General features: G+C 38.1%; 1 protein-coding gene across 5 annotated transcripts in view; it reads left to right on the top strand.

Annotated features, from left to right (window-relative positions):
- Positions 1-25219, top strand: part of LOC136176582 (disintegrin and metalloproteinase domain-containing protein 32-like) — a 151563-nt gene that overhangs the window by 99225 nt on the left and 27119 nt on the right. For all 5 annotated transcript variants that reach the window (XM_065946976.1, XM_065946973.1, XM_065946974.1 and 2 more), the window contains 4 exons: positions 4222-4327; positions 5594-5774; positions 9423-9506; positions 24431-24521. In XM_065946976.1, the coding sequence (XP_065803048.1) occupies positions 4222-4327; positions 5594-5774; positions 9423-9506; positions 24431-24521 (462 nt within the window). The remainder of the gene's footprint in view (positions 1-4221; positions 4328-5593; positions 5775-9422; positions 9507-24430; positions 24522-25219) is intronic.

The following is a 25219-nucleotide window of genomic DNA, read 5'->3' on the forward strand; positions in this document are numbered from 1 at the left end:
CGTGTCTGACTCTCTGTGACCCCATGGACTGCAGCACGCCAGGCTTCCCTGTCCATCACCAACTCCCAGAGCTTACTCAAACTCATGTCCATCAAGTCAGTGATGCCATTCAACCGTCTCATCCTCTGTCGTCCCCTTCTCCTCCCGCCTTCAATCTTTCTCAGCATCAGGGTCTTTCCCAAAGAGTCAGTTCTTTGCATCAGGTGGCCAAAGTATTGGAATTTCAGCTTCAGTATCAGTCCTTCCAATGAATATTCAGGACTGATTTCCTTTAGGATAGACTGGGTTGGATCTCCTTGCAGTTCAAGGGACTCAAGAGTCTTCTCCAACACCACAGTTCAAAAGCATCAGTACTTTGGCACTCAGCTTTCTTTATAGTCCAACTCTCTCATCCATACATGACTACTAGAAAAACCATAGTTTTGACTAGATGGACCTTGGTTGGCAAAGTAATGTCTCTGCTTTTTAACATGCTGTCTAGGTTGGTCATAACTTTTCTTCCAAGGAGCAAGCATCTTTTAATTTCATGGCTACAGTCACCATCTGCAGTGATTTTGGAGCCCAAGAAAGTAAAGTCTCTCACTGTTTCAATTGTTTCCCCACCTATTTGCCATGAAATGATGGGACCAGATGCCATGACCTTAGTTTTCTGATTGTTAAGTTTTAAGCCAACTTTTCCCCCTCCTCTTTCACTTTCATCAAGAGGCTCTTTAGTTCTTCTTCGCTTTCTGCCATAAGGGTGGTATCATCTGTATTTCTGAGGTTATTGATATTTCTCCTGGCAATCTTGATTCCAGCTTGTGCTTCATCGAGCCCAGCATTTCTCATGATGTACTCTGCATATAAGTTAAGTAAGCAGGGTGACAGTATACAGCCTTGATGTACTCCTTTCCCAATTTGGAACCAGCCTGTTGTTCCATATCCAGTTCTAACTGTTGCTTCTTGACCTGCATACAGATTTCTCAAGAGGCAGGTCAGGTGGTCTGGTATTCCCATCTCTATGAATTTTCCACAGTTTGTTGTGATCCACACAGTCAAAGGCTTTGGCAAAGGAATAGAGAAAAACAATAGAATGGGAAAGACTAGAGATCTCTTCAGGAAGATTAGCGATACAGAAGACCTAACAGAAGCAGAAGATATTAAGAAGAGGTGGCAAAATTGCCCAGAAGAGCTATACAAAAAAGATCTTCATGACCCAGATAACCACGATGGTGTGATCACTCACCTAGAGCCAAACATCCTGGAATGCAAAGTCAAGTGGACCTGAAGAAGCTTCACTATGAATAAAGCTAGTGGAGGTGATGGAATTCCAGTTGAGCTATTTCAAATCGTAAAAGATGATGCTTGGGAAGTGCTGCACTCATTATGCCAGAAAATTTGGAAAATTCAACAGTGGCCACAGGACTGGAAAAGGTCAGTTTTTTTTCCAATCCTTGCTGGGGTCCAGCCCCAGCAGGATCCAGGGGAACCCTCAGGATGAACGGCGTCAGCGAATGAGAGAGAGAGAAAGAAAGAAAGAGAGAAAGAAAGAGACCAGACTGGAGTGTGCAGCAGAGTCTGGCAGTTGCTTTATTTTTCACCATAGACTTTATACCCTAAGTTGGTACATTTCTAGGGGGAGATAAGCATACAGACTTAGTTTAACATTACATCAGCTTGTCCTTCATGAAACCAGGTGTTCTCTGTATATTTTTTGTTTATGAGAGTCTTTTCCCATAGATTTTTTGTACATTATCTTCTGGCCTTGAGCTTAGCAGAAAACAGAAAATTGGCAGTCTCATGGTACAGCAGGTTGCAACATAGTAGAAATACAATCCTGCTAACACAAAAGTCAGTCTTTTTGCAGAAGTTCTCAGCTAAATTTATCTAAAAAGTTTAACACACAAAGACTCTGTGGTCCTGGTGAGGCAGGCCCTGTTTAGCACTCCTGGTTAAAATTAACAATTATCTTATTGTTTTTACACTAGGGCTAAACTCTTATTTTTCTAGATCTCCAACTATATTAACAATAGTTTCCACTATACGACCTCAGCACATTAACATCAATCAAACGTTGATCCAATAACCACTTTTAAAACAATATTTTTTGTGTTCTCTAATAGGGCTTCCTCACCCCCCAAAGGTCTCTGTGCCTATTAGGGCCTTTTTTTATGGTTAATCTCTATGTATAATATCTTTTGGCTTCCAGGCCTGTTGACAATTTATGGCTTGCACCTGGTATAACTTTAAGCAACTTCAGTAGCCGACCCTGTTTTTTTGTGGTCTATTTTCTTTCTATTAGGCGTCATCTCTATGGGAACTAGATAGGATTACATTTTTACAGAACAGAAATGCAAAGGATTGCAAAAACAGCAGATATGACACAAAACAGGCTCTTAGTCTAAAAGTTAATTACCTGCAAGAAGTCACCAGCTAATCTATCTAAACTATTTTCTGTTAGGCTCATTTGTGACTATTATATTTGTGGAGCTTTTCTCACCCCGCGGAGGGACCTATGCTTAATAGTTTCTTTTGTTAGCGTACTGTGCTTAGGATGTTTAGAACAATCATGACCATTTTTTGCAATGAGAGCACACATTTATCAAATAAGCCAGAATGCCAGCAAAAGGGTTTGAATTTCCTTCATCCCTGATCGCTTCATAGGGTACCAGCGTTCAGGAGATTTATTAGTTAGGGTTTTAAGTTGATCTTTATTCAGTGAAAAAGGAGCAGGAGAGCTCTCGGCAGGCAATACAAAAATCTGCAGCAGGGCAAACAAGAACAACAACAGAAAAGGGGGGAGGATACAGGGTGGGGTAGAGGCCGAGGCCAACCTGGAGGGTCCTTTATATCCTGAACGGCCTTGCGTGTCAGGTTTTTTCCTCATGACCTCGTCATGGATGGGATCCTGGATGGCCTTGCCTGTCAGGGATTTTCTTCATGACCTCGTCATGGGTGGGATCTCCCATAATGGCTCCCGGCAAATCCCAAAGAAAGGCAATGCCAAAGAATGTTCAAACGAACACAGAATTGCACTCATCTCACACACTAGCAAAGTTATGCTCAAAATTCTCCAAGTCAGGCTTCAGCAGTACGTGAACTGTGAACTTCCAGGTGTTCAAGCTGGATTTAGAAAAGGCAGGGGAACCAGAGGTCAGATTTCCAACATCTGTTGGATAATCGACAAAGCAAGAGAGTTCCAGAAAAACATCTATGTCTACTTTACTGGGAGAAATAAACAGCCATTTTTTGTGAGAGGGCCATGTCACTAGGACCTGAGCAAGAGTTCCTAGGGCCAAGAGCAACCCTTGACAGATAGTTAGTAACAAAATGAAGCAACGACTACAAAAAAAATGAATTCTTCACAGCCAATGAGGTTGAAGAGGACTCTAGACTCAAATGAGGCTGTAACCCCAACCAGGAACTTTATTTCAGCCTTGAGACCCTGAACTGAGGACCTAACTGTGCTTTGCCAGACTTCTGACTTTCAGAAACTGTGACATGGGTGTTGTTTTAAGGTGTCAAGATTTTGGTAATTTTTTACCCAGTGATAGAAAGCTAGTACAATAACAAAGGAAAAATAGGTACATATGTATGGATTGGCAATTTTGGTCCCTTCACTTCAGACTTTCTGAAGGTATGATGTTTCTTTAATGAGTTTTTTTTTTTTTTTTTTTAATAGACCTGGCTTTTTATAAATTCCTATTCAGAATCTAGGAGAACAAGAATAGTTTTCTTGTATTCTCTCTCTATTGCCTTCTTTCACAGAGCTCTCCTAAGATTTATACTTTATAACTCTCCTCTGGTGCCTCAGATGGTAAAGAATCCGCCTACAATGCAGAAGACCCAGGTTTGATCCCTGGATCAGAAAGATCCCATGGAGAAGGGAATGGTAACCCACTCCGGTACTCTTGCCTGGAGAATTCTTTGAAACAGAAGCCCGGTGAGCTACAGTTCATGGAGCTGCAAAGAGTTGGACACGGTTGAGCAACTAACACTTTCACTTTCAACTCTTCTCTACCCTCATAGTATCTTTTGAGCTACAAATGACCAAAATGAATTAAAAGGAGAAATAATCATGAGCATTACTTTTCACTTCATTTCTCTCTTCTTAAAACTTCACTAGGGAACCTTTGAATAGATGACAGTGATAGAGAAAAAAAGCAAAGAAACATATGAGGAAATTGAGGACGTTTTAATTTAAAGGAAGTTTTAATCCAAATATATCTCTAACTTTGACAGGTTCAAAAAATGCTCCATTTGCCTGCTATGAAGAAATACAGTCTCAAACGGATAGATTTGGGAACTGTGGTAAAGAAGGACCCAGATATACATTTTGCCCGTGGAGGTATGCTGTGCAAATTGTGAAAATTCCTGTCTTAGATACTATAAAATTCTGTTTTTAGTTTTTCACTATGTCTGTCATTAATTCCAGTGGTTTCAGGTATCACATGTGTGCAGGAGTTAATCTGAAATCAAAATCTTTAGTCTTGACATCATTCTTGTACTACAGGCTTATTAAATTTCAACCTGATTTTTAAACATTTATATGTAGATGATTACTAGGCTCCAAGATCTAATCCAAGATTGAAATTAATGATAGCCATTGCACCTCTTCCTGTCTGAACATACTCATTATTTTAAAAATGAAAATACTGCCCCCATGCGTTTGAATGCTTCCCCAAGCTGAAGACTGCCCAGTGTCTCTAAAATGAAGTTCAATTTCTCCTGCATCTGAAGAGCCCGTTCTTTGATATTTTGGTCATGAATTTCTTTTAACAAATATTTTTAAAGAACCTACTGTATGCTGGCCACTAGCTAGTTAGATACAAGTTAGCAAAACATACATGATCCTTGTACTCATGGAATTTACAGGCTGGTAAACATATCATCTGGAGAAGGAAATGGCAAGCCACTCCAGTATTCTTGCCTGGAGAATCCCAGGGACAGAGGAGCCTGTGGGCTTCCATCTATGGGGTCTCACAGAATCGGACACGACTGAACTGACTTAGCGCAGCAGCAGCAGCAGACATATCATCTAACTTTATGCTTCTTGTAATACTACTTCCTTCCTAAGTAATGCTTATGCTATGACATTTGTTTTGAAATACTTTACTCTGCCTGTTGAAATTCTACTAATTCATAAGCTTGGACTCAGATGGCATCTTCTGTATGACGTTTCCCTGACTACTAAGTTAGAATACATCTTCATCTTAAATATCTGTAAGAATCCGCTTATTTCACTTACAGCACATTTAATAAGGTTTATGTCATATTTAGTATTAGACTGTAAGGTCTTTGTGGGTAGAGGTCACAACTTAGTTTCTGCCCCTCTATAGAGAGATATAAAATGCTTGAGTGAATTGTTTACTTGGCAATCAGTACACCAATCTGTACAGTGAATCAAAAGAACATTAGTATCATTGAAAGGTAAGCTTATATCAGTGGCTTTACATTTTACTTTAACTATTAGAAGGAAAGTGTTACATTTCCTTAGATATATTGCCATAAATGGAGAACCATTCTTTGTTTTTTTGGTCAAAGAAAGAAAATATGAAGCATTCATAATAAATGCCTAATGTATAATAATCACATATTTTTATTATGTTTGCAGGAGTCTTATATGTGGAAGATTAATCTGTACCTACCCACTTCAAACTCCTTTCCTTCGAGACAGTGCTTCTGTGATTTATGCTTTTGTGCGAAGTACTGTATGCATAACAATGCACTATGAAACAACGGGTACAGAAGATCCACTCGTGGTCAATAATGGCACTATTTGTGATAAAGAGAGGGTAAATAGCTTAAAATCAATAAAAAATCTATTCTATTAATTTCCCTTGTGGCTTAGTTGGTAAAGAATCTGCCTGCAACGGGGGAGACCTGGGTTAGATCCCTGGATTGGGAAGATCCCCTGGAGGAGGACATGGCAACCCACTCCAGTATTCTTACCTGGAGAATCCCATGGACAGAGGAGCCTGGAGGGCTACAGTCCATGGGGTTGCAAAGAGTTGGACACGACTGAGTGACTAAGCACACACATGACCAAATAACCTTAAATATTTGGATAAGGAGAAAATGAATAAGCTTCAGTTGGTCTCTGAGGGAAACGGGAGTGTTCGTTACTTTTTAGAATTTCAGTGTTGTAAGCAAGGAAGCCCCAAGAGTTTTGGGACAGGAGTGTGAAGGAGAGAGGTCTTGGGAATACTTGTAGTTAAATATTCCATAACTTGGGAATTTACTTTTATTCTTGAATAAGTGAGAAGAAATCCCACTTAATTATATATGTCTCTTTGTGACCCAGTAGATAAGACCACAACTTAGATGGTGCCACAAGGAATAAATCTTTACCTCTTGGGTTTTGACATTTTGCAGGCTACCCAACCTGTTTGAGATATCACGGCTGTGTGTAAAATGGGGATAATAATAACATTTACTCTATGGAGTTATTGCAAAGATGAAATGAGACGATACTATAAAGTGTGTAGTACAATGACCAACACATAGTAAGAACTAAATATAGGTTGGCTATTATTCTTGGTTGTTGTTATAGTTGATTATCTATGAGACAAAACAATCAAATATGGAGAAAGCATGGAATAACTTTACTTCAGAATCTCATTTAGTTCTTAGTCAGAAATTTGCTCATGAGGAACTATCATATAGTATAAAGTGTAGCCTTTAAAGACAGAAGCACAGAGATCTGAATTTTGACTCTTCCGCCTTACCTGACAGATGATTTTGAATAAAATATTAAATATGTAAAATGAATGTATGTATTTGGGTGACTTTTGGTCATGATAGTTTTTGGTGATCTGATACTCTTCTCTTATTGTTTCCTAAAACTGTGGTTTCATGTCTGATATTAATTTGGGGAAAATTCTCAGTCATTATTGTTTCAAATGGGTTCTCCAGGTGGCACTAGTGGTAAGGAACCCACTTGCTAATGCAGGAGATGTAAGAGACTTGGGTTTCATCCATGGGTTGGGAAGATCCCCTGCAGGAGGGCATGGCAACCCACTCCAGTATTCCTGCCTGGAGAATCCCATGGACAGAGGAGCCTGGCGCCCTGGGGTCCATGGGGTCGCAAGGAGTAGGATACGACTGAAACAACTTAGCATGCACATTGTTTCAAGTATTCCTTCTGTTCCTTTTTCTTTTTCTTCTGGCATTTCCATTATGCTTTTTTGTAGTTGTCCCTTGAATATTCTTTTTTTTTTGTCTTTGTTCTTTTTGCTTTTTTGTTTTCAAGTATTCTTTTGATATATCCTCTCTCTCAGAGATTTCCTTCCTCAGATATGTACAGTATACTAATAAGCCCGTTAAAGGCATCGTTCATTTTTGTTAGTACTTTTTTTTCATTCCAGCATTTATTTCTTTTCCCTTGGGATTGCTGTCTCTCTGCTTCCATTGCCTGTCTGTTCCTGCGTGCCATCTACTTTGTCTGTTAGAGCCCTTAAGATGTTAATCATGAGTGAATGAGTGTTCGCTAAGCTGTGTCCGACTCTTTGCGACCCCATGGACTATACCCACCAGGCTCCTCTGTCCTTGGGATTGTCCAGGCAAGAATACTGGAATGAGTTGCCATTTCCTTCTCATAGTTGTTTTAAACTCCAAGGCTGATAATTTCAGTATTCCTGACAATGTCTGGTTCTGATACTTGCTCCATTTTTCAAATTATGTGTTTTGGCTTTTAATATAACTTTATCTGTTTTCTTGAGAGCTGAGCATGATGCACCAGGCAAAAGGACTGCTGTAAATGGAACTTTAGTGATGTGGGGGGCGGTGTTGTGGCAGGGAAATAGTCTTCAGTCCTATGATTAGATCTGTCTTTCAGTGAACCTGTGCCTTTGGATTGTGAACTTCACAAATATCTTTCAGGTTTTTTTTTTTCTTTCTTCCCTTAGATGGGAAAGTATGGCTGGAGCAGACTGGAGTTGGCTATTTCTCTTTTCACATATGGAAGGTTAAGAGCAGACTGATATTGGGTACTTTCCTTCTCCCAGATCAGTTAGGCTCCGATAGAACACAAGCAGATGAGGCTATAATTAATAACTCGTTTCTCCTAAGGGCCGGTTTTGTTACGAACAGACTGCTCTGGCTACTTCAAAATAGTTTCTTTTCCCCTCCTTCTGCAAGATAACAAGAAAAAACATTTCTCTAATATTTACTGTGAGAACCTGGTTAAGCTCTTGGATATACATCACATGAAGCAGTGTGGTCCCTCATGACTGGGTGCCTCTGGAGTTTTTAAGTCTTGGGGTTGTCCTTACTGAGGCTGTTACAATTCATCAGTTACTTTCCTTACTTGGCACTGGTATCTGAGCATTCTCCTTGTTAATCTTTGCTCTGGTAAGCTGTGACTCCCTGTATTTTCTTGTCTGTCTCTCCAATTTGAGAGCAGTGATTTGCCACCAAACCACTTTTATGGATCCTTAAAGTTTTTGCTTTTTCAGTCTGTTCAACCTTTTCATTGTTTTTAGGATGGAGTGGCAACTTTCAAGCTTCTTATTACATGGGGAAGCAATAACATAAACTGGAATAATTTCTTCCTTTCTTTTTTTTTTCATTTATTTTTATTAGTTGGAGGCTAATTACTTTACAATATTGTAATGGGTTTTGTCATACATTGACATGAATCAGCCATGAATTTACATGTATTCCCCATACCGATCCCCCCTCCCACCTCCCTCTCTACCCAATCCCTCTGAGTTTTCCCAGTGCACCAGGCCCGAGCACTTGTCTCATGCATCCAACCTGGGCTGGTGAGCTAACAAACACATGAAAAGATGCTCAACATCACTCATCATCAGAGAAATGCAAATCAAAACCACAATGAGGTACCATTACACGCCAGTCAGGATGGCTGCTATCCAAAAGTCTACAAGCAATAAATGCTGGAGAAGGTGTGAAGAAAAGGGAGCCCTCTTACACTGTTGGTGGGAATGCAAACTAGTACAGCTGCTATGGAGAACAGTGTGGAGATTTCTTAAAAAACCAGAATAATTTCTTAAAAATTTATTTAAAAAAATACTTTATTTTTTAGAAAAGTTTTAAGTTCACATCAAAAGTTGTGGAAAATACAGGGAATTTCCATGTACCATTTACCGCTACATAAATGCAAACTCCACTATCCATGATGCTACACCAAAAGTCCATAATTTACATTAAACTTATCTGAAAAATCCCCAAATATTTGTAGCTTAAACTATACATTTCTTAATAACACTTATGCCAAAGGAGAAATCTCAAGAGAAATTGAAAAACATTTTGAATTAAATGAAAATGAGAATATAACATAAAAATCTGTGGGATGCAGCAGAAGCAGTACTTAATGGAAATTTACTGCACTGAATAACTGTTGTCCTATGTTATAAAATTACTGATGGTAATGTTAAGATAACTGGACTCCTCTAACTTGGAAATTGTTTGTTTTTCTTTAGATTTGTGTAAATCGTGAATGTTTAGAAGTAAGGCCGTTTATAGACAAATTAAATCATTGTTCAGCGAAGTGCAATGGAAATGGAGTAAGTAAGCACACGATTCATATTTCCCCAAATTATATCTCTCTTAGATACTTTTCAGCATAAGTCATTAATTTATTTGACATTTATTGGGTTTCTATCATGTGCTAGGACCTGTTGTATCTAGCTATATGGGGCTGAATCAGATTACTAAATTTGTTGCCATTTGCGTTAGGGAACATTTTATAGCATTAAATTGCTGATGTCTTTAGCAAATTTATTATTATAGTTGGGTACTTTTCAGAGGTGTTAAATATTCCAATAAATGCCTTAACCCGTTCATTGCAGGAAGGTAATTATGATAAAATTTGTGTGTCTGTGAATACATAGTGTGAGGGAAAACTATTTGTTTTATCCCTCTTTTTATAATAGACTTTTCTCCCCATTGAGGCCAATTTATTTCCCATACCAAAAAAGTATAAGAGTGCAGTGGATAGAAGGTTGGATTGTCAATCTCAAGTGATAGTGGAACACACCTATTTTATTTTATTTCTTCTTTAAAAATTTTTATTTGAGTATAGTTGATTTATAGTGTTGTGTTAGCTTCAGGTGTACAACAAAGTGAATCAGTTATACATATACATAGCCATTCCTTTTTAGATTTTCCCCATATAGGTTATTACCGAATATTGAGTAGTGTTACCTGTGCATACAGTAAGTCCTTATTAGTTTTCTGTTTTATATATAGTGTTGTTTACCTGTTAATCCCAAGATCCTAATTTATCCTTCCCTCACCAACTTTCACCTTTGGTAACTATACGTTTGTTTTTACATCTGTAACTCTATTTCAGTTTTGTAGATAAGTTCATTTGTAGCCTTTATTTTAGATTCCACATGTAAGCGATATCATATGACATTTGTCTTTCTCTGTCTGACTTACTTAATTCAGTATGACCATCTCTAGGTCTATTCACATTGCTTCAAATGGCATTATTTTGTTCTTTTTCCATTGTACACATGTAGCACACCTTCTTTATCCATTCCTCTGCCAATGGACATTTAGGTTCCATGTCTTGGCTATTGTAAACAGTGCTGCTATGAACATGGAGGTGCATGTGTACTTTTGGACCAATGGCTTTTTTGCAGATCTAGAACAAAAAAAGATCTTAAAATTTGTATGGAACAGAGGAAACACAAAAGACCCCAGATAGCCAAAGCAATCTTGAAAAATTGAAATCGTGAAGGAAAAATATAACTGGAAGAATCATGCTCCTTGACTTCAGACTATACTACAAAGCTACAATAATCAAAACAGTATGGTACCGGCACAGAAATAAGAATATAGATCAATGGAATGGGATAGAAAACCCAGAAATAAACCCACAACTTACGATCAATTAATCTATAACAAAGGAGGCAAGAATACACGGAAAAAAGACAATCTTTTCAATAAATGATGCTTACTGAAAAACTGGACAGCTACATGTAAAAGAATAAAATTAGACTAGTCTCTAATATCACACACAAAAATAAGCTCAAAATGGATTAAAGACCTAAATACAACACCAGATACTATAAAACTCTTTAGAGAAAAACATAGGCAGAACACTCTATGATATGAAAATAGCAGTGATATCTTTTTGAGCCTACTTCCTAGAGTAATGGAAATAAAAACAAAATAAACAAATGGGACTTAATTATACTTAAATGCTTTTGCACAGCAACGGAAACCATAAACAACTGGAAAAGACAACCTACATAATGCATATTTGCAAATGATGTAACTGATAAAGGATTAATCTCCAAAATATACAAATAGCTCATACAACTCAATATAAAAAAGAAAAAGACAAAATGAAAAAGTGGGCAGACCTAGTTAGACATTTCTCCAAAGAAGACATACAGATGACCAACAAGCACATGAAAAAAATCCTCAGTGTTACTAATGGTTAGAGAAATGCAAATCAAAACTACAATGAGATCACCTCACACTGGTCAGAACTGCTATCGTCAAAAAAATTCATAAGCAATAAATACAGCAAAGGATGTGGAGGAAAGGGAAGCCGCCTACACTTTTGGTGGGAATGCAAACTGGTACAGCCACAGGGAGAATAGTATCAAGGTTCCTTGAAAAACTGAAAACAGAACTACCATATGACCCAGCAATCCCATTCCTAGGCATATATCTGGAGAAAACCGAAATTCAACAATATCCTTCAGTTCAGTTTTCATGACAGCACTATTGGCAGAAGAACATGGAAGCCACCTAAATGTCCATCAAGAGAAGCATGGGTAAAGAAGATGCAGTACATATATACAGTGGAATTTTACCCAGCCATAAAAAGAAGCAAAACTGTGTCATTTGCAGAGATGTGGAGGGACTTAGAGGCTGTCACACACTGAAGTAAGTCAGAGAAAAATATCTTTTATATGTGGAATCCAGAAAAATGGCATAGATGAACTTATTTGCAAAGCATGGAGACACAGATAGAGATCAAACATATGGAAACCCAGGGAGGAAGGGGGAGTTGGGGTGATTTGGGAGATTGGGATTGACGTATATACACCATTGATAATATGTATAAAATAGACAATCAATGAGAATGTACTGTATAGCACAGGGAACTCTACTCAGTGCCTTGTGATGACCTAATTGGGAAGGAAATCCAAAACAGAGGGGTATGTATATGAGTATAGCTAATTCACTTTGCTGTACAGTAGAAACTAACACAAGCTTGTAAAGCAACTATCAGTTCAGTTCAGTTCAGTCGCTCAATCGTGTCCGACTCTTTGTGACCCCATGAATCGCAGCAGCCAGGCCTCCCTGTCCATCACCAACTCCCAGAGTTTACTCAAACTCATGTCCATCCAGTCAGTGATGCCATCCAGCCATCTCATCCTCTGTCGTCCCCTTCTCCTCCTGCCCACAATCCACCCCAGCATCAGGGTCTTTTCCAATGAGTCAGCTCTTCACATCAGCTGGCCAAAGTATTGGAGTTTCAGCTTCAGCATCAGTCCTTCCAATGAACACCCAGGACTGATCTCCCTTAGGATGGACTGGTTGGATCTCCTTGCAGTCCAAGGGACTCCCAAGAGTCTTCTCCAACACCACAGTTCAAAAGCATCAATTTTTCGGCGCTCAGCTATCTTCACACTCCAAATCTCACATCCACCCATGACCAGTGGAAAAACCATAGCCTTGACCAGATGGACATTTGTTGGCAAAGTAATGTCTCTGCTTTTTAATATGCTATCTAGGTTGGTCATAACTTTCCTTCCAAGGAGTAAGCGTCTTTTAATTTCATGGCTGCAATCACCATCTGCAGTGAATTTGGAGCCCCCAAATTAAAGTCTGACACTGCTTCCACTGTTTCCCCATCTATTTGCCATGAAGTGATGGGACCAGATGCCATGATGTTAGTTTTCTGAATGTTGAGCTTTAAGCCAACTTTTTCATTCTCCTCTTTCACTTTCATCAAAAGGCTTTTTAGTTCCTCTTCACTCTCTGCCATCAGGGTGGTGTCATCTGCATATCTGAGGTTATTGATATTTCTCCCGGCAATCTTGATTCTAGCTTGTGCTTCCTCCAGCCCAGCGTTTCTTATGATGTACTCTGCATATAAGTTAAATAAGCAGGGTGACAATATACAGCCTTGATGTACTCCTTTTCCTATTTGGAACCAGTCTGTTGGTCCATGTCCAGTTCTATACTCTAATAAAAATTAATTAAAAATGAAATAAAATTTCTTATACATAATATATTTGGCTTTTCTCCTGATAGCTTCTTATCTTCATTTGCCTATATGAGTTCCATCAATTTCCTCTTTCACTTTTGTGTTTTTGTTTTCTCAGATTATGTTGTGAATTTGTTACCAAATTGAAACAGCTCTAGTTATTTTTTCTATTTCTTTCCCTTTAATCTTTATGCTACAACAAAATTTTACAAAATCTATTCTGATGCAGAGTTGCAGTTGTTTTTTTGTTTGTTTGTTTTTTTAGTTTTGTCTGTCTATATATCTTCTTGCTTAGTTGCTCAGTAATGTCTGATTCTTTGCAGCCCTTTACATTGTGGCCCGTCAGGCTCTTCCATACATGGGATTTTTCAGGCAAGAATACTGGAGTGGGTTACCATTTCCTCCTCCAGATATATCACCTTACTGAAAGTTTAATGTGCATTTAAGGTAGAAGAGTTCCTTTCAAGATTTCTGTAAGGCAGGTCTAGAGGTGATGAACTCTCAACTTTTGTCTTTGGAAAGTCTTTATTTCTCTTTCATATCTGAGTGATAACTTTGCCACATAGAGTATTCTTGGGTGACAGTTTTTTTCTCTGAGTATTTTGGGAATGTCACCCCTCTGCCCCCTGCCATCTCTGTAGAGTTTTTCTGCTGATAGACTAGTGGGGGTTCCTTTGTAGGTTACCGTCCCTTTTTTCTAGGCTACCTTTAAAATTCTTTATCAGTGACGTGTGATAATTTTAGTGTGTCTTGAAGGTCTTTTTGCATTAAGATTATTAGGAGTTTTTTTATTTTCATGTCCTCATATATCCAGTTCCTTCCCCATGTTTGTGAAGTTCTCAACTATTATTTATTTAAAAATGCTCTCTGTTCTTTTCTCCCTTTCTTCTCCGGGATACCTGTTACCCAGATTACCCTGCCTGAAAGAGTCAGATAGCTCTCGCAGAATTTTTGTCATTTTTATATCTTATTTCTCTTTCCTATTCTACTTGTATCATTTCTAGATTTCTATCTTCATGCTCATGTTAGCTCCCTCTTCCATATGGTCTGTTCTATTTCTAGAGATTTCTAATGCATTCTTCATCTCATTTATTGAGTTCTTCAGCTCCAGAATTTTTATTTGGTTCTTTTTTTAGAGTTTTTTTAGAGTCTGAGTCTTATTGGTAAAGTATTCCTTTTGTTCATTAATTTTATTCCTGAGTTCACTGAACTGCCTTTCTGAGTTTTCGTGTAACTTCTTGAGTCTGTTCATGACAGTTGTTTTGAATTCTCTGTTAGACTGCAGTATTTTTTGACTTAAAGTTCAATTTCTGAATGATTCATTTTCCTTTTGTGAAATTTTGTTAACTGGTTCTTCGTGGCGCTTGATGAGTCTTTCCACTTCTGGTGCATTTTAAGTAGGGAATATCTTTCTGCTTGATTCTAATGATTCAGTGAGTTAGAAATTAGAGAGCTTTCTTTTATTTTCCAGTAGGTGGTGGAAGAGCATAAGTATTGGGCTTTTCTTACAGGAGCTGTTTCTGGTTATTTTGTACTTTAAAGCCCGCACATTCCGCCCTCCAGCACTTCTGTCAGAGTCGTTGCCTGTGCCCTCACCGTCACGTTTCTTGTGCCTTAGAGATTCTGTCAGCGTCACTGTCCTTGCTACCGAGAGCACTGGGAAGGTGGGCTCTTCCCTCCTGTCCAGGATCACCTGGTTCTCAGGCTCTACCACCACTGTGGGAGGGGAAGAGTGATACAGGAGCCAGGATCATGCCGCCACTTGTAACAGGTTTTAAAGTTTGTGGGCTCCATTGCTGTGGGCTAGGGGACAGGGGGCCGGAGTCGTGGCTTAGCAGCGGGAGGAACAGTGTCCCATGTCCCACTGCTGCTGCTCCTCAGTCACCCGTGGCTGCAGGTGCGGCTGTAGCCAGGAGGCCATGGTCATCCGTGCACCTGCTCTGCTCCCCCTGGGTTCTCTGTGGTTGCAGATGTAGCTGTCATGGCTGGAGGTCCAGGTTTGCAGGTCCAGCCTCTGCTTTCTCTGTCTATTCCAGTTTACCTGCCCTTAGCTTTAAAGATGTGTAGAATTCTCTAGTGTGCTGCTGTGTCGGGCAGAGACAACTTTGTTGCAGTGTGGATGTTTTGCAGGTTGTAGATGGAGGGGGAACAGCAAAGGTAGCTTTTCACTTCGCCTTATTGCTGGCATTATCCCTTGCTTTAACCTTGCGGGTCTCATAGATGCAAGCCCTGTTGGCTTTCAAAACTGGATTCTGTGGGGCTCATTTCTCAGGTGCATGTCTGAAAAGCTGGGGTGCCAGAGGTGAGGTTGAAATCCTTTGCTGCTCTGCCAGAAGCTAGGGATTTTGAATTCTCTCCTGGTTGTGGGTCACTGTACTGGGTGTGGGTTTTATGGCAAGATTGTATCTCAGCATCTCCTGGTTGCTTCCATGTGGGTTTTTCCTCATTCACTTGGTATGTTGGAATCAATTAGCTTGTGTTGGACTTTTTTTTTCTTTTAGAGGAAACTGTAGTAGTTGTAGATTCAGCGAGTCCATGGGAGGAGGTGAGTTCAAGGTCCTCCTATGTTACCATCTTCAGCCATACTTTTCCAGCTTCTTTTAATTGGTATATCAGAACGTTAACACCCAAAGTGATGATTGATATAGTTGGAATAATAGCAATAATAATTACTGTTTTTTATTTATTGCCTTGTTCTTATTTTTGTCTTCCACTCTTTATTCTTTTTGTCATTCTAGTTGAGCCTTTTGTAATATATGATGCCATTTTCTGTTCTTTCTTAACACATCAGTTATATTTTTTGGTTTACTTTTTTTAGTGGGCTTCCCTAGTGTTTGCAGTAAAAATTTTACAACTAACCTAAGTCCACTTTCAAGTAACACTATACTGCTTGTAGTATAAGTAATCTTATAATAAGAAAATAACCCATGTCCTCCCTCCTATCTTTTGCATCATGCTGTCATTCAGTTTACTTACAGAGAAACATACATAATTGATTACAAAGCTGCTATTATTTTTTTGAACAATCTGATTTCTGTTAAATCAGTTAAGAAGAACAACAGAAAATTTTTTTGTTTACTTATTCCATCTCTAATACTCTTTTCTTTAGGTAAATCTGATTTTTCTGATCTACATAATTTTTCTTATCTTTGATCTTCTTTTATCATTTCTACCACAACAGGTTTACTGATGACAAATTCTCAATTTTGGTTTGTCTGAGAAAGTCTATTTTTCATTTTTGAAAGATTAATTTTGCAGGAAACCAAATTCTAGCTTGATGATTATTTTCTTATAAACACTATAAATATTTCACTCCATGCTCTTCTTGTTTGCATTATTTCTGACTAGTAATCCAATGTAATTTTTATCGTTGTCTCTCTATAGGTAAGGGTTTTTTGGTGTCCTTTGGCTTCTTTCAAATCCTTTGATTTTCTACAGTTTGAATATGATACCTACATGTAAACTTTTGACATTCATCCTGCTTGTTGGATTCTGAGTTTCTTGGGTCTTTAGTTTGGTATCTAACCTTAATTTTGTAAAATTTTCAATCATTATATCTTCCAGTGTCTTTCATATCTTTCTTTTTTTTTGCCTTCTAGTATCCCCTGGAGAAGGGAAAGGCTACCCACTCCTTTCTTTTGGCCTGGAGAATTCCATGGATTGTATAGTCCATGGGATCACAAAGAGTCAGACATGACTGAGTGGCTTTCACTTTCACTGCCATTTCACACGAGTTATCCCCTTTGTTGTTGTCTCATAGTCTTTGGAACGTCTGGGATTTTTTTCCAGTATTTTTTCCTCTTTGTCTTTTAATTTTGGAAGTTCTATTGAGAAATCCTTAAACTCAGAGATTCTTACCTCAGCTCTGACAAGTCTACTCCTTATCCCATCTTCATTTCTGTTGTAGTTTTTAATCTCTAGCATTTCTTTTTGATTCTGTCTTAGAATTTCCATGTGTCTGTTTCCATTACCTATCTGTATTTGTTTGCAGTCTATTTTATTTGTTAAAGTCCTTAAAATATTAATTACAGTTAATGTAAATTCCTAGTCTGATAATTCCAACATCCTTATTGTAGGATGCTCTGATACTTGCTCTGTTCAAATTGTGTGTTTTGCTATTTTTTAAACCCTGTCATTTTTTTCCTGATAGCTGTACATGATGACTGGGTAAAAGGAACTGCCATAGTGAAAGCCTTAATAATATGTGGTAAGCTCTATGGAAGAGGAGTGGAAGCGTTCTATAGTCCTGTCATTAGGTCTATCTTTTAGACCTAATACAACTTTGGTCTGTGAATTTCACAAGGGTTTCTCAGTTTTCCCCTGCTTCTTAGGTGGAATATGATTGCTAAGGAGGCTAGAGTTAGAATTTTCCCTTCACCTATGTTAGATAGGCACAGAAAAAAAAAGAAAACTCAATAAATTTAGGCTCTGATATAGTAATTTCTCTTAAGGTTAAACCTTGTCAAGAAGAACAGAGTATTTTGGTATGATTCAAAAGCTCCTTCCTTTCCCCTCCCCGTGCTGAAAATGCAAGGGAATTTTTCTCCGATATTTACTGTGAGAATCTGGTCCAGCTCCTAGAGGTAAAATTCACAAAAGCATGGGAACCATTGGACACTCTCAGAGTTTTTAACCCTCAGACCTGATCAGACTGAGCCTCTGGTAGTGTATCCGTTTCCTGTTCTGGTGCTAAATCTCATGGGGATTTCTGCTCCTGGGTTTCCACCCTGGACATTTGTGGTTCTCTGTGTTTGCCTGTCTGCCTCAATCATTTTGGAGGCATCAGTTTGTCCTGTGACCTTTAGTTATCTGACATAAAAATTGTTGATTTTCAGTTTGTTCTCTTTTGTTACTTGTTAAGATGGAGTGGTGACTTCCAAACTTCTTACACGCCAGATCAGAAAACACTGTTCTGCTTTTGTTCTCACAAAATTTTAAAAACTGTCTCTGCTAGTATAACTAGAGAGATATAAATTGGGCATATATAAACAGAAATTGTCTTAAGATACATTTCTGAAGACAAAATAAAGAGTACTTTATTAAAACTTCACAGAAATCTTTCAATTCAGTGATAGCTACTCCACTAAATCAATCTTGTATAATTTAAGAGATTAAAAAATAACAGTAAATAATAAGATTGATAATTTCATTTCCCAAATATCAGATAACTATTTCATGAATTGACTGTTAGGTAGTCTGACACTGAGTGAATTGGCCAAGGCAAATTAGCTTTCTGTGGGTTGACTTTCAGAAAATTAGCTTAAAGCCAAAAATCACACAACATTAAAATAATAAATATTAGAATAATCAAAAGCAGGTTGCAGTATGAAGTCAGTAAAGTTAAAAAAGCTCACATTTTAATACAAATGTAAAACACTATGCAAATTAAAATATATTCTGTTAATAACTTTAAGGGGTCACAAATTTAAATATGCCAACAGACAAGATCAATGAATGAGGTTAATTTGGTATTCAAAGAAAGACATTAAATTAGTTGTGTTACCATTGATACACAAACCTAGTTGTATTGCTTTGTTATTTAGTTGCAAGGTCTTTTATTTGATTCTCTTAGAACCCTATTGACTATAGCTTGGGGTCTTAAGCTACAGACAGACTCCTCTGTCCAAGGGATTTCCCAGGTAAGAATTCTGGAGTAGGTTGCCATTTTCTTTATTTTTTGAAATATAACTGTGCATGTGATAGCTTATGGTGAACGGTGTTGGATTCTTGATCTCCAAAGAAGAAGATTTAGCTTCGGGACCAGGGACCAGGCTTGATCACCCAAGAGCATAGCAGAGTTTTACTAAAGTGAAAAAGGGACAGAGAAAGCTTCTGACACAGACATCAGAAGGATGACGGAGGGTGCCCCCCTCGCTTAGTCTAAGTAAGGGAGTTATATACTTTTTAAATTAGCTATTGCAATAAGTAAAAAAAATGTCTCAAAGTTGTAAAAATTTTACTAGACCCACTCCCACAATTTACATTTTAAGATAACAGGGTTAGAACTTCACAATAGAAAGATCTTACCAGACCCACTCCCATAATATACATTTTTAAGATAATAGGATTAGTCAGAAGGTTTTCAGGAAGGAGAAACTGTCCTCAAGCGGGATACATTATTGTTACATAATCCTTACTAAGGAATGTAGAAAAAAACATTTGTCCTTTCCTCCTCCTTGAGAATTCCTGACCCCTATATTCTCCTCAAGAGCCCCAGACCCCCTCTTTCTCCTCCTCAGGGATCCTGGACTTCTTATCAACCTGCCTAGGAATTGACTCTGTCACATGTATGCTGTATGTTTGTATACATGCATATGTGTTTGTGTATATATACATGTATATGTATACATAAATTCATTGATAGGTTTAACTTTATAATTATACTATATAATAATACTATATAATATATACTATATAATTATACTAGTGTTACCACATCAGTTTTGACTGTTCTGTTGTTACCAGTTTATAGTGTTTCATTTGTTTATTCTGGACTCATTTAATCATGTTTCTTTCCTCAAGCTCCCATTTTAAATTTTACTTGCTATATATATATATATATAAACCTACTCTGCTTCATTTTTCTCCTTCACCCCAAATCTTCTTGAGCAATGAATCCTATAAATATTTCTTTGAACACTCTGGCCATGTCAGATAAAGCTTATCTGGAGCTTACATTTGTCCAATAGGACAATTATTGATCTGCTAACAATCTAATCTATCTCCTTCAAATTCATGCACATTGCTTAAATAAGTAGTACTTATTCATCATTGAAGACTTTGAAAATTTAGAAATCTAAAGTAGAAGGCAAAAAATTAACCATATTTTCTGCAATACAGACTTAACTCTTCTCCTGCAAGCTTTGTTTCTTTGTCCACGTATGTACGTGTGTTGTTGTTGTCCAGTAGCTAAGTTGTATCTGACTCTTTGTAGCCTGTGGACTGTAGCATACTAGGCTCCTCTGTCCTTCACTATCTCCTGGAGTTTGTGCAGATTTGTCCATTGAGTTGGTGATACTTTTTAACTTTCTCATTCTCTGCCACCCCCTTCTCCTCTTGCCTTCAATCTCTTCCAACATCAGGGTCTTTTCCTTTTCAATGAGTAGGCTCTTTGCATTAAGTCACCAAAGAATTGGAGCTTCAGCATCAGTCCTTCTAATGAATATTCAGGGTTGATTTCCCTTAGGATTGACTGATTTGATCTTCTTGCAGTCCAGGGTAGTCTCAAGAGTCTTTTCCAGAACCACAGTTCCAAAGCATCAGTTCTTCAGTGCTCAGACTTGTTTTACGGTCCAGCCCTCATATCTGTACATGACTACTGGAAAAACCATAGCTTTGACTAACTGGACCTCTGTCAGCAAAGTGATGTATCTGCTTTTTAATATACTGTCTTCCCTGGTGGATCAGATGGTAAAGAGTCTGCCTGCAGTGCAGGCGACCCAGGTTCAGTCCCTGGGTTGGGAAGATCGATCCTCTGGAGAAGGAAATGGCAACCCACTCTAGTATTCTTGTCTGGAGAATCCCATGGACCAGAGGAGCCTGGAGGGCTACAGTTCTTGTGGTTGCAGAGTCAGACATGACTAAGCAACTAATACATTCACTTTACAGGTTTGTCATAGCTTTTCTTTCAAGGAGCAAGTGTCTTTTATTTCATGGTTGCAGTCACTGTCCACAGTGATTTTGGAGCCCAAGAAAATAAAATCTATCTCTGCTTCCACTTTTTCCCCTTCTGTGAAATCATTCAGTCGTGTCCGACTCTTTGGGACCCGATGGACTGTAGCCCACCAGGGTCCTCTGTCCATGAAATTTTCCAAGCAAGAGTACTGGCGTGGGTTGCCATTTCCTTCTCCAGGGGATCTTCCCAACCCAGGGATAGAACTCAGGTCTTCCGCATTGCAGGCAGACACTTTACCGTCTGAGCCACCAGGGAAGGTTTCCCCTTCTAGTTGCCATGACATAATGGAACTGGGTGTCACGATTTTAGTTTTTTAATGTTCAGCTTCAAGCCAACTTTTTATAAATTCATTTATTCATTCATTCTTTAAATATGTTTATGTATGTGAATGTGCAGATTTATTCATCGAGTTACTGATTCAACAACAAAGACATGGTGCTATATATAAAGGTAACTAGCAAGCTTTTTAAATCCCACATACTTTCACTCTTAAAAACTTTTCTATGCTTTAAATATTGCCTAAAATCATTACAAGAAATAATATTTGTACAATTATGTACAATATATGTACAATTTGTACAATATTTGTACAATTATGTATAATATATGTACAATTTGTACAATATATGTACAATTGGCTGTGGAACCTGCAGATACGAAGGGTCAGCTGTCCTATGCACTTTATGCAAAGGAATTTGATATCTGCAGGGGTCATAGAACGAATTCCCCTTGGATATTGAAGGAGGTCTGTAACTTTTTAAATCATTTTCTTACGTTAAATGTCATGTGATATTTGGTTCTTCATTCAAAATTTGCTTTGATGTACAAACTTGTATATAAATATTTGTAAGCATTCTTGCTGTTTCTATAGGGCAGATCCCCAAAAGTAGAATTATGAACTGTAAGGGGGTAATTCCGTTTATGATATTAACCTAAAATTTTTAAATGCTTTCCAATAAGTTTCATAAATTTCCTCTATAGGAACAGGCATATGAGAATGCTTCTTTCATTTCTTCTTCTCAAGTATAAGCACTATATTTAATATTTGCTAACTTGATACATAAGAGAAAGTTCTTCACTATACATTTTTTTTTGCCACTGTAAGAATCACGTTTTAAATTGGAAGATGCTTGCTTTATAATATTGTGTTGGTTTCTGCTATACAGCAGTGTGAATCAACTATAAGTATACATATGTCCCTTCCCTCTTGAACCTCCCTTCCCTCCTCCATCCCACTCCTCTAGGTCATCACAAAGCCTTGAGTTGGGTTCCATGTGCTATACAGCTGCTTCCTACTAGCAATCTATTTTACACATGGTAGTCTATGTATGTCAGTTCTGCTCTCTCAATCCATCCTTCTTCTTCCCCCACTGTGTCCACAAGTTCATTCTCTGTGTGTCTCTCCTGCCTTGCAAACAGGTTCATTAGTGCCAGTTTTCATGTTTCCGTATATATGCATTAATATACAATATTCATTTTTCCCTTTTTGACTTATTTCACTCTGTATAACAGGCCCTAGGTTCATCCACCTTACTACAACAGATTCAAATTTGTTTCTCATTATGGCTGAGTAATATTCCTTTGTATATATGTACTACAACTTCTTTATCCATTGATCTATTGATGGCTATCTAGGTTGCTTCCACGTCTTAGCTACTGTAAATAGCGTGCAGTGAACTTTGGGGTACATGTGTCTTTTTGAGTTAGGTTTTTTTTCAGGGTATATGCCCAGTAGTGGAGTTGCTAGGTCATACGGTGGTTTTTTCCCCTAGATTTTTAAGGAGTCTCCATACTGTTTTCCATAGTAGCTGTATCAATTTACATTCCCACTGACAGTGCAAGAGGGTTGTTTTTTACCCACATCCTCTTCAGCATTTATGTTTGTAGATTTTTGGTAATGGCCATTCAGACTTGTGTACAGTGATACCTCATTGCAGTTTTGATTTGCATTTCCCTAATAATGAAAGTGAAAGTGAAAGTGAAAGTGAAGTTGCTCAGTTGTGTCCGACTCTTTGCGACCCCATGGACTGTAGCCCACCAGGCTCCTCCGTCCATGGGATTCTCTAGGCAAGAATACTGGAGTGGGTTGCCATTAAAGGAGATCAGTCCTGGGTGTTCATTGGAAGGACTGATGCTAAAGCTGAAACTCCAATACTTTGGCCACCTGATGTGAAGAACTGACTCATTGGAAAAGACCCTGATGCCTGGAAAGATTGAAGGCGAGAGAAGGGGACGACAGAGGATGAGATGATAGGATGGCCTCACTGACTTGATGATCATGAGTCTGAGTAAACTCCGAGAGTTGGTAATGGACAGGGAAGCTTGGCATGCTGCAGTCAACGGGGTCACACACAGTCGAACACGACTGAGTGACTGAACTGAACTGACAACATGTGTCTCCTGAGAAAGGCAATATTATTTCAATGAAATATTGGGTTGGCCCAAAAGTTCATTCTGGTTTTTCTGTAAGATGTTCTAGAAAAGCATGAATGGATTTTTTTTGCCAACCCAATATTTCAGAGTAAACACACACACACACACACACACACACACTACAACATGAAAGTGATATGACAGAAGCTAGGGCAGTGGAAACTGCAAACAGAACACCTTTTTCCATGTACATCTGAGCCATAGAATACAGGAATTAGAGTCACATTCTTAAATTGAGATTTTAGAAATTGAGAGGTGTTTTATATCATTTTGAGGAGTAGCATAGCCTAGTGGTCAAGGGTAGAGACTGAAACCAGATTTCTTTGGTTTAAATTCTGTCTCCACCACTTACTAGCCATGTGACTTTTGGCAAGTCAAATATCTATGCCTCCAAGTTATTCATCTTTAGAGTGGGAATAATTATTGTCCCAACCTTACAGGACTGTTGTGAGGATTTAATGAGTAAATCAGTGTAAAGTGCTCAGAATGGAGACTCACACATTGTAAGCACCATAAAGCTGTTTCTATCATTAATTAGTTAATTACAAAAATTAGTTATCTGATACCCTCTTGGAATACAAAAAACTTTTGCTTAAAAATCAAACGAACGACAACTAATGAAGTGAACAAACCTGATCCTGGTCAAGGGCAGTGCTATGCTGTTAAATGTTTACCAAGTAGCTTGAGGAAGTGTAAAGTCCTCATCTATGTGTACAGATACTTCAGACCACCACATGATGTTACAGAAAGTGCAGATGGAAAGAAGTGTACACAGTCCTCCTTGCGAGCTGATACTGGCTGGCTCTCACACACCGCTGGAATGGTGTCATTTTCAATAGAACTTAAGTAGATGGTTCTGGAATTGCACACTAAAGTTTCAGGTGAACATTTGAAGGTGTTAAGTTTTCCAGATATTTCAAATATTGTGATCCTCACTTTATAGCTCCTTTTTAGCATGTGTGTGCATCTGTGCATACTTTAGGCTGAGAAACCAAGCATTTGATTTGTAGAATTATCTATGTAAATAAATCAAAGAAACAAAATTACACTAGATGAAAATACCAGAGTAAGTCTGATGATCCATCAGATAATTTTGCTTTCTATGAGAAAATATTTTTAAATGACTATCTGAATTATGATTCTAGGTGTGCACTTCCACCATGATATGCAATTGTACTGGTGGCTACAGACCTCCAGATTGCAGAGTGAGATCCAGACTATCACCTGGGGAACAGGGCAAGTATCTATCTCTTACATATCCAGTTAATAGAATTGTCAAATTGTTTGTCTTCACAAAAACATAGTTAGGTTTTTGCCACTTAGAAAGAAACCAATATTTGTAATTAAAAGGTAAACAAATAGGCTTCTGAAAGAAATAGAAACCAATATGCTTTCTTAATCTTGCTTTCTTCCCCCCTAATATTAACTTTTCAATATGACTGAAGCTGAGTATCTTTTAAAATTTTTATTTACTTGTGTCTGACTTTCTCCTTTAAATTATCCTTCAACTCTTTCCCACTTTTATGGTTTATCCTGTGATCTGAGCTCGATACCAGCAACACACCCTGTGTCTAGCACTAATATGTGTCTGTTATAGAAGAAATAAAGGAAGTAGAAGATGAACCTTTAGTCTCAAAGAGTTCAGTTTAAATGATAAAAATCTATTGATTGCTGTTAAAGAGAGGATAGAAGGATGCTAAAACATTATTCTGTTTGTTTATCATGACTTTAGTTTTTGTCATTCATCCACTGATTTAGCAAATATTTCTTGAATTCCTAATATATATGCCAGGTGCTTATCATATGACGCTAAGCATATACAGATAGCAAAACAAAGCCCCACTCTTCATGGGGCCTAAAGAATACCCAGCTAATTAGTTGCAGAATTAGAGTTAGGGATCACGTCTCCTATTTTTTATGCCTGTGCCATTTTA

Source organism: Muntiacus reevesi, chromosome 10 (assembly GCF_963930625.1).
Source record: "Muntiacus reevesi chromosome 10, mMunRee1.1, whole genome shotgun sequence".
Classification (NCBI taxonomy): domain Eukaryota; kingdom Metazoa; phylum Chordata; class Mammalia; order Artiodactyla; family Cervidae; genus Muntiacus; species Muntiacus reevesi.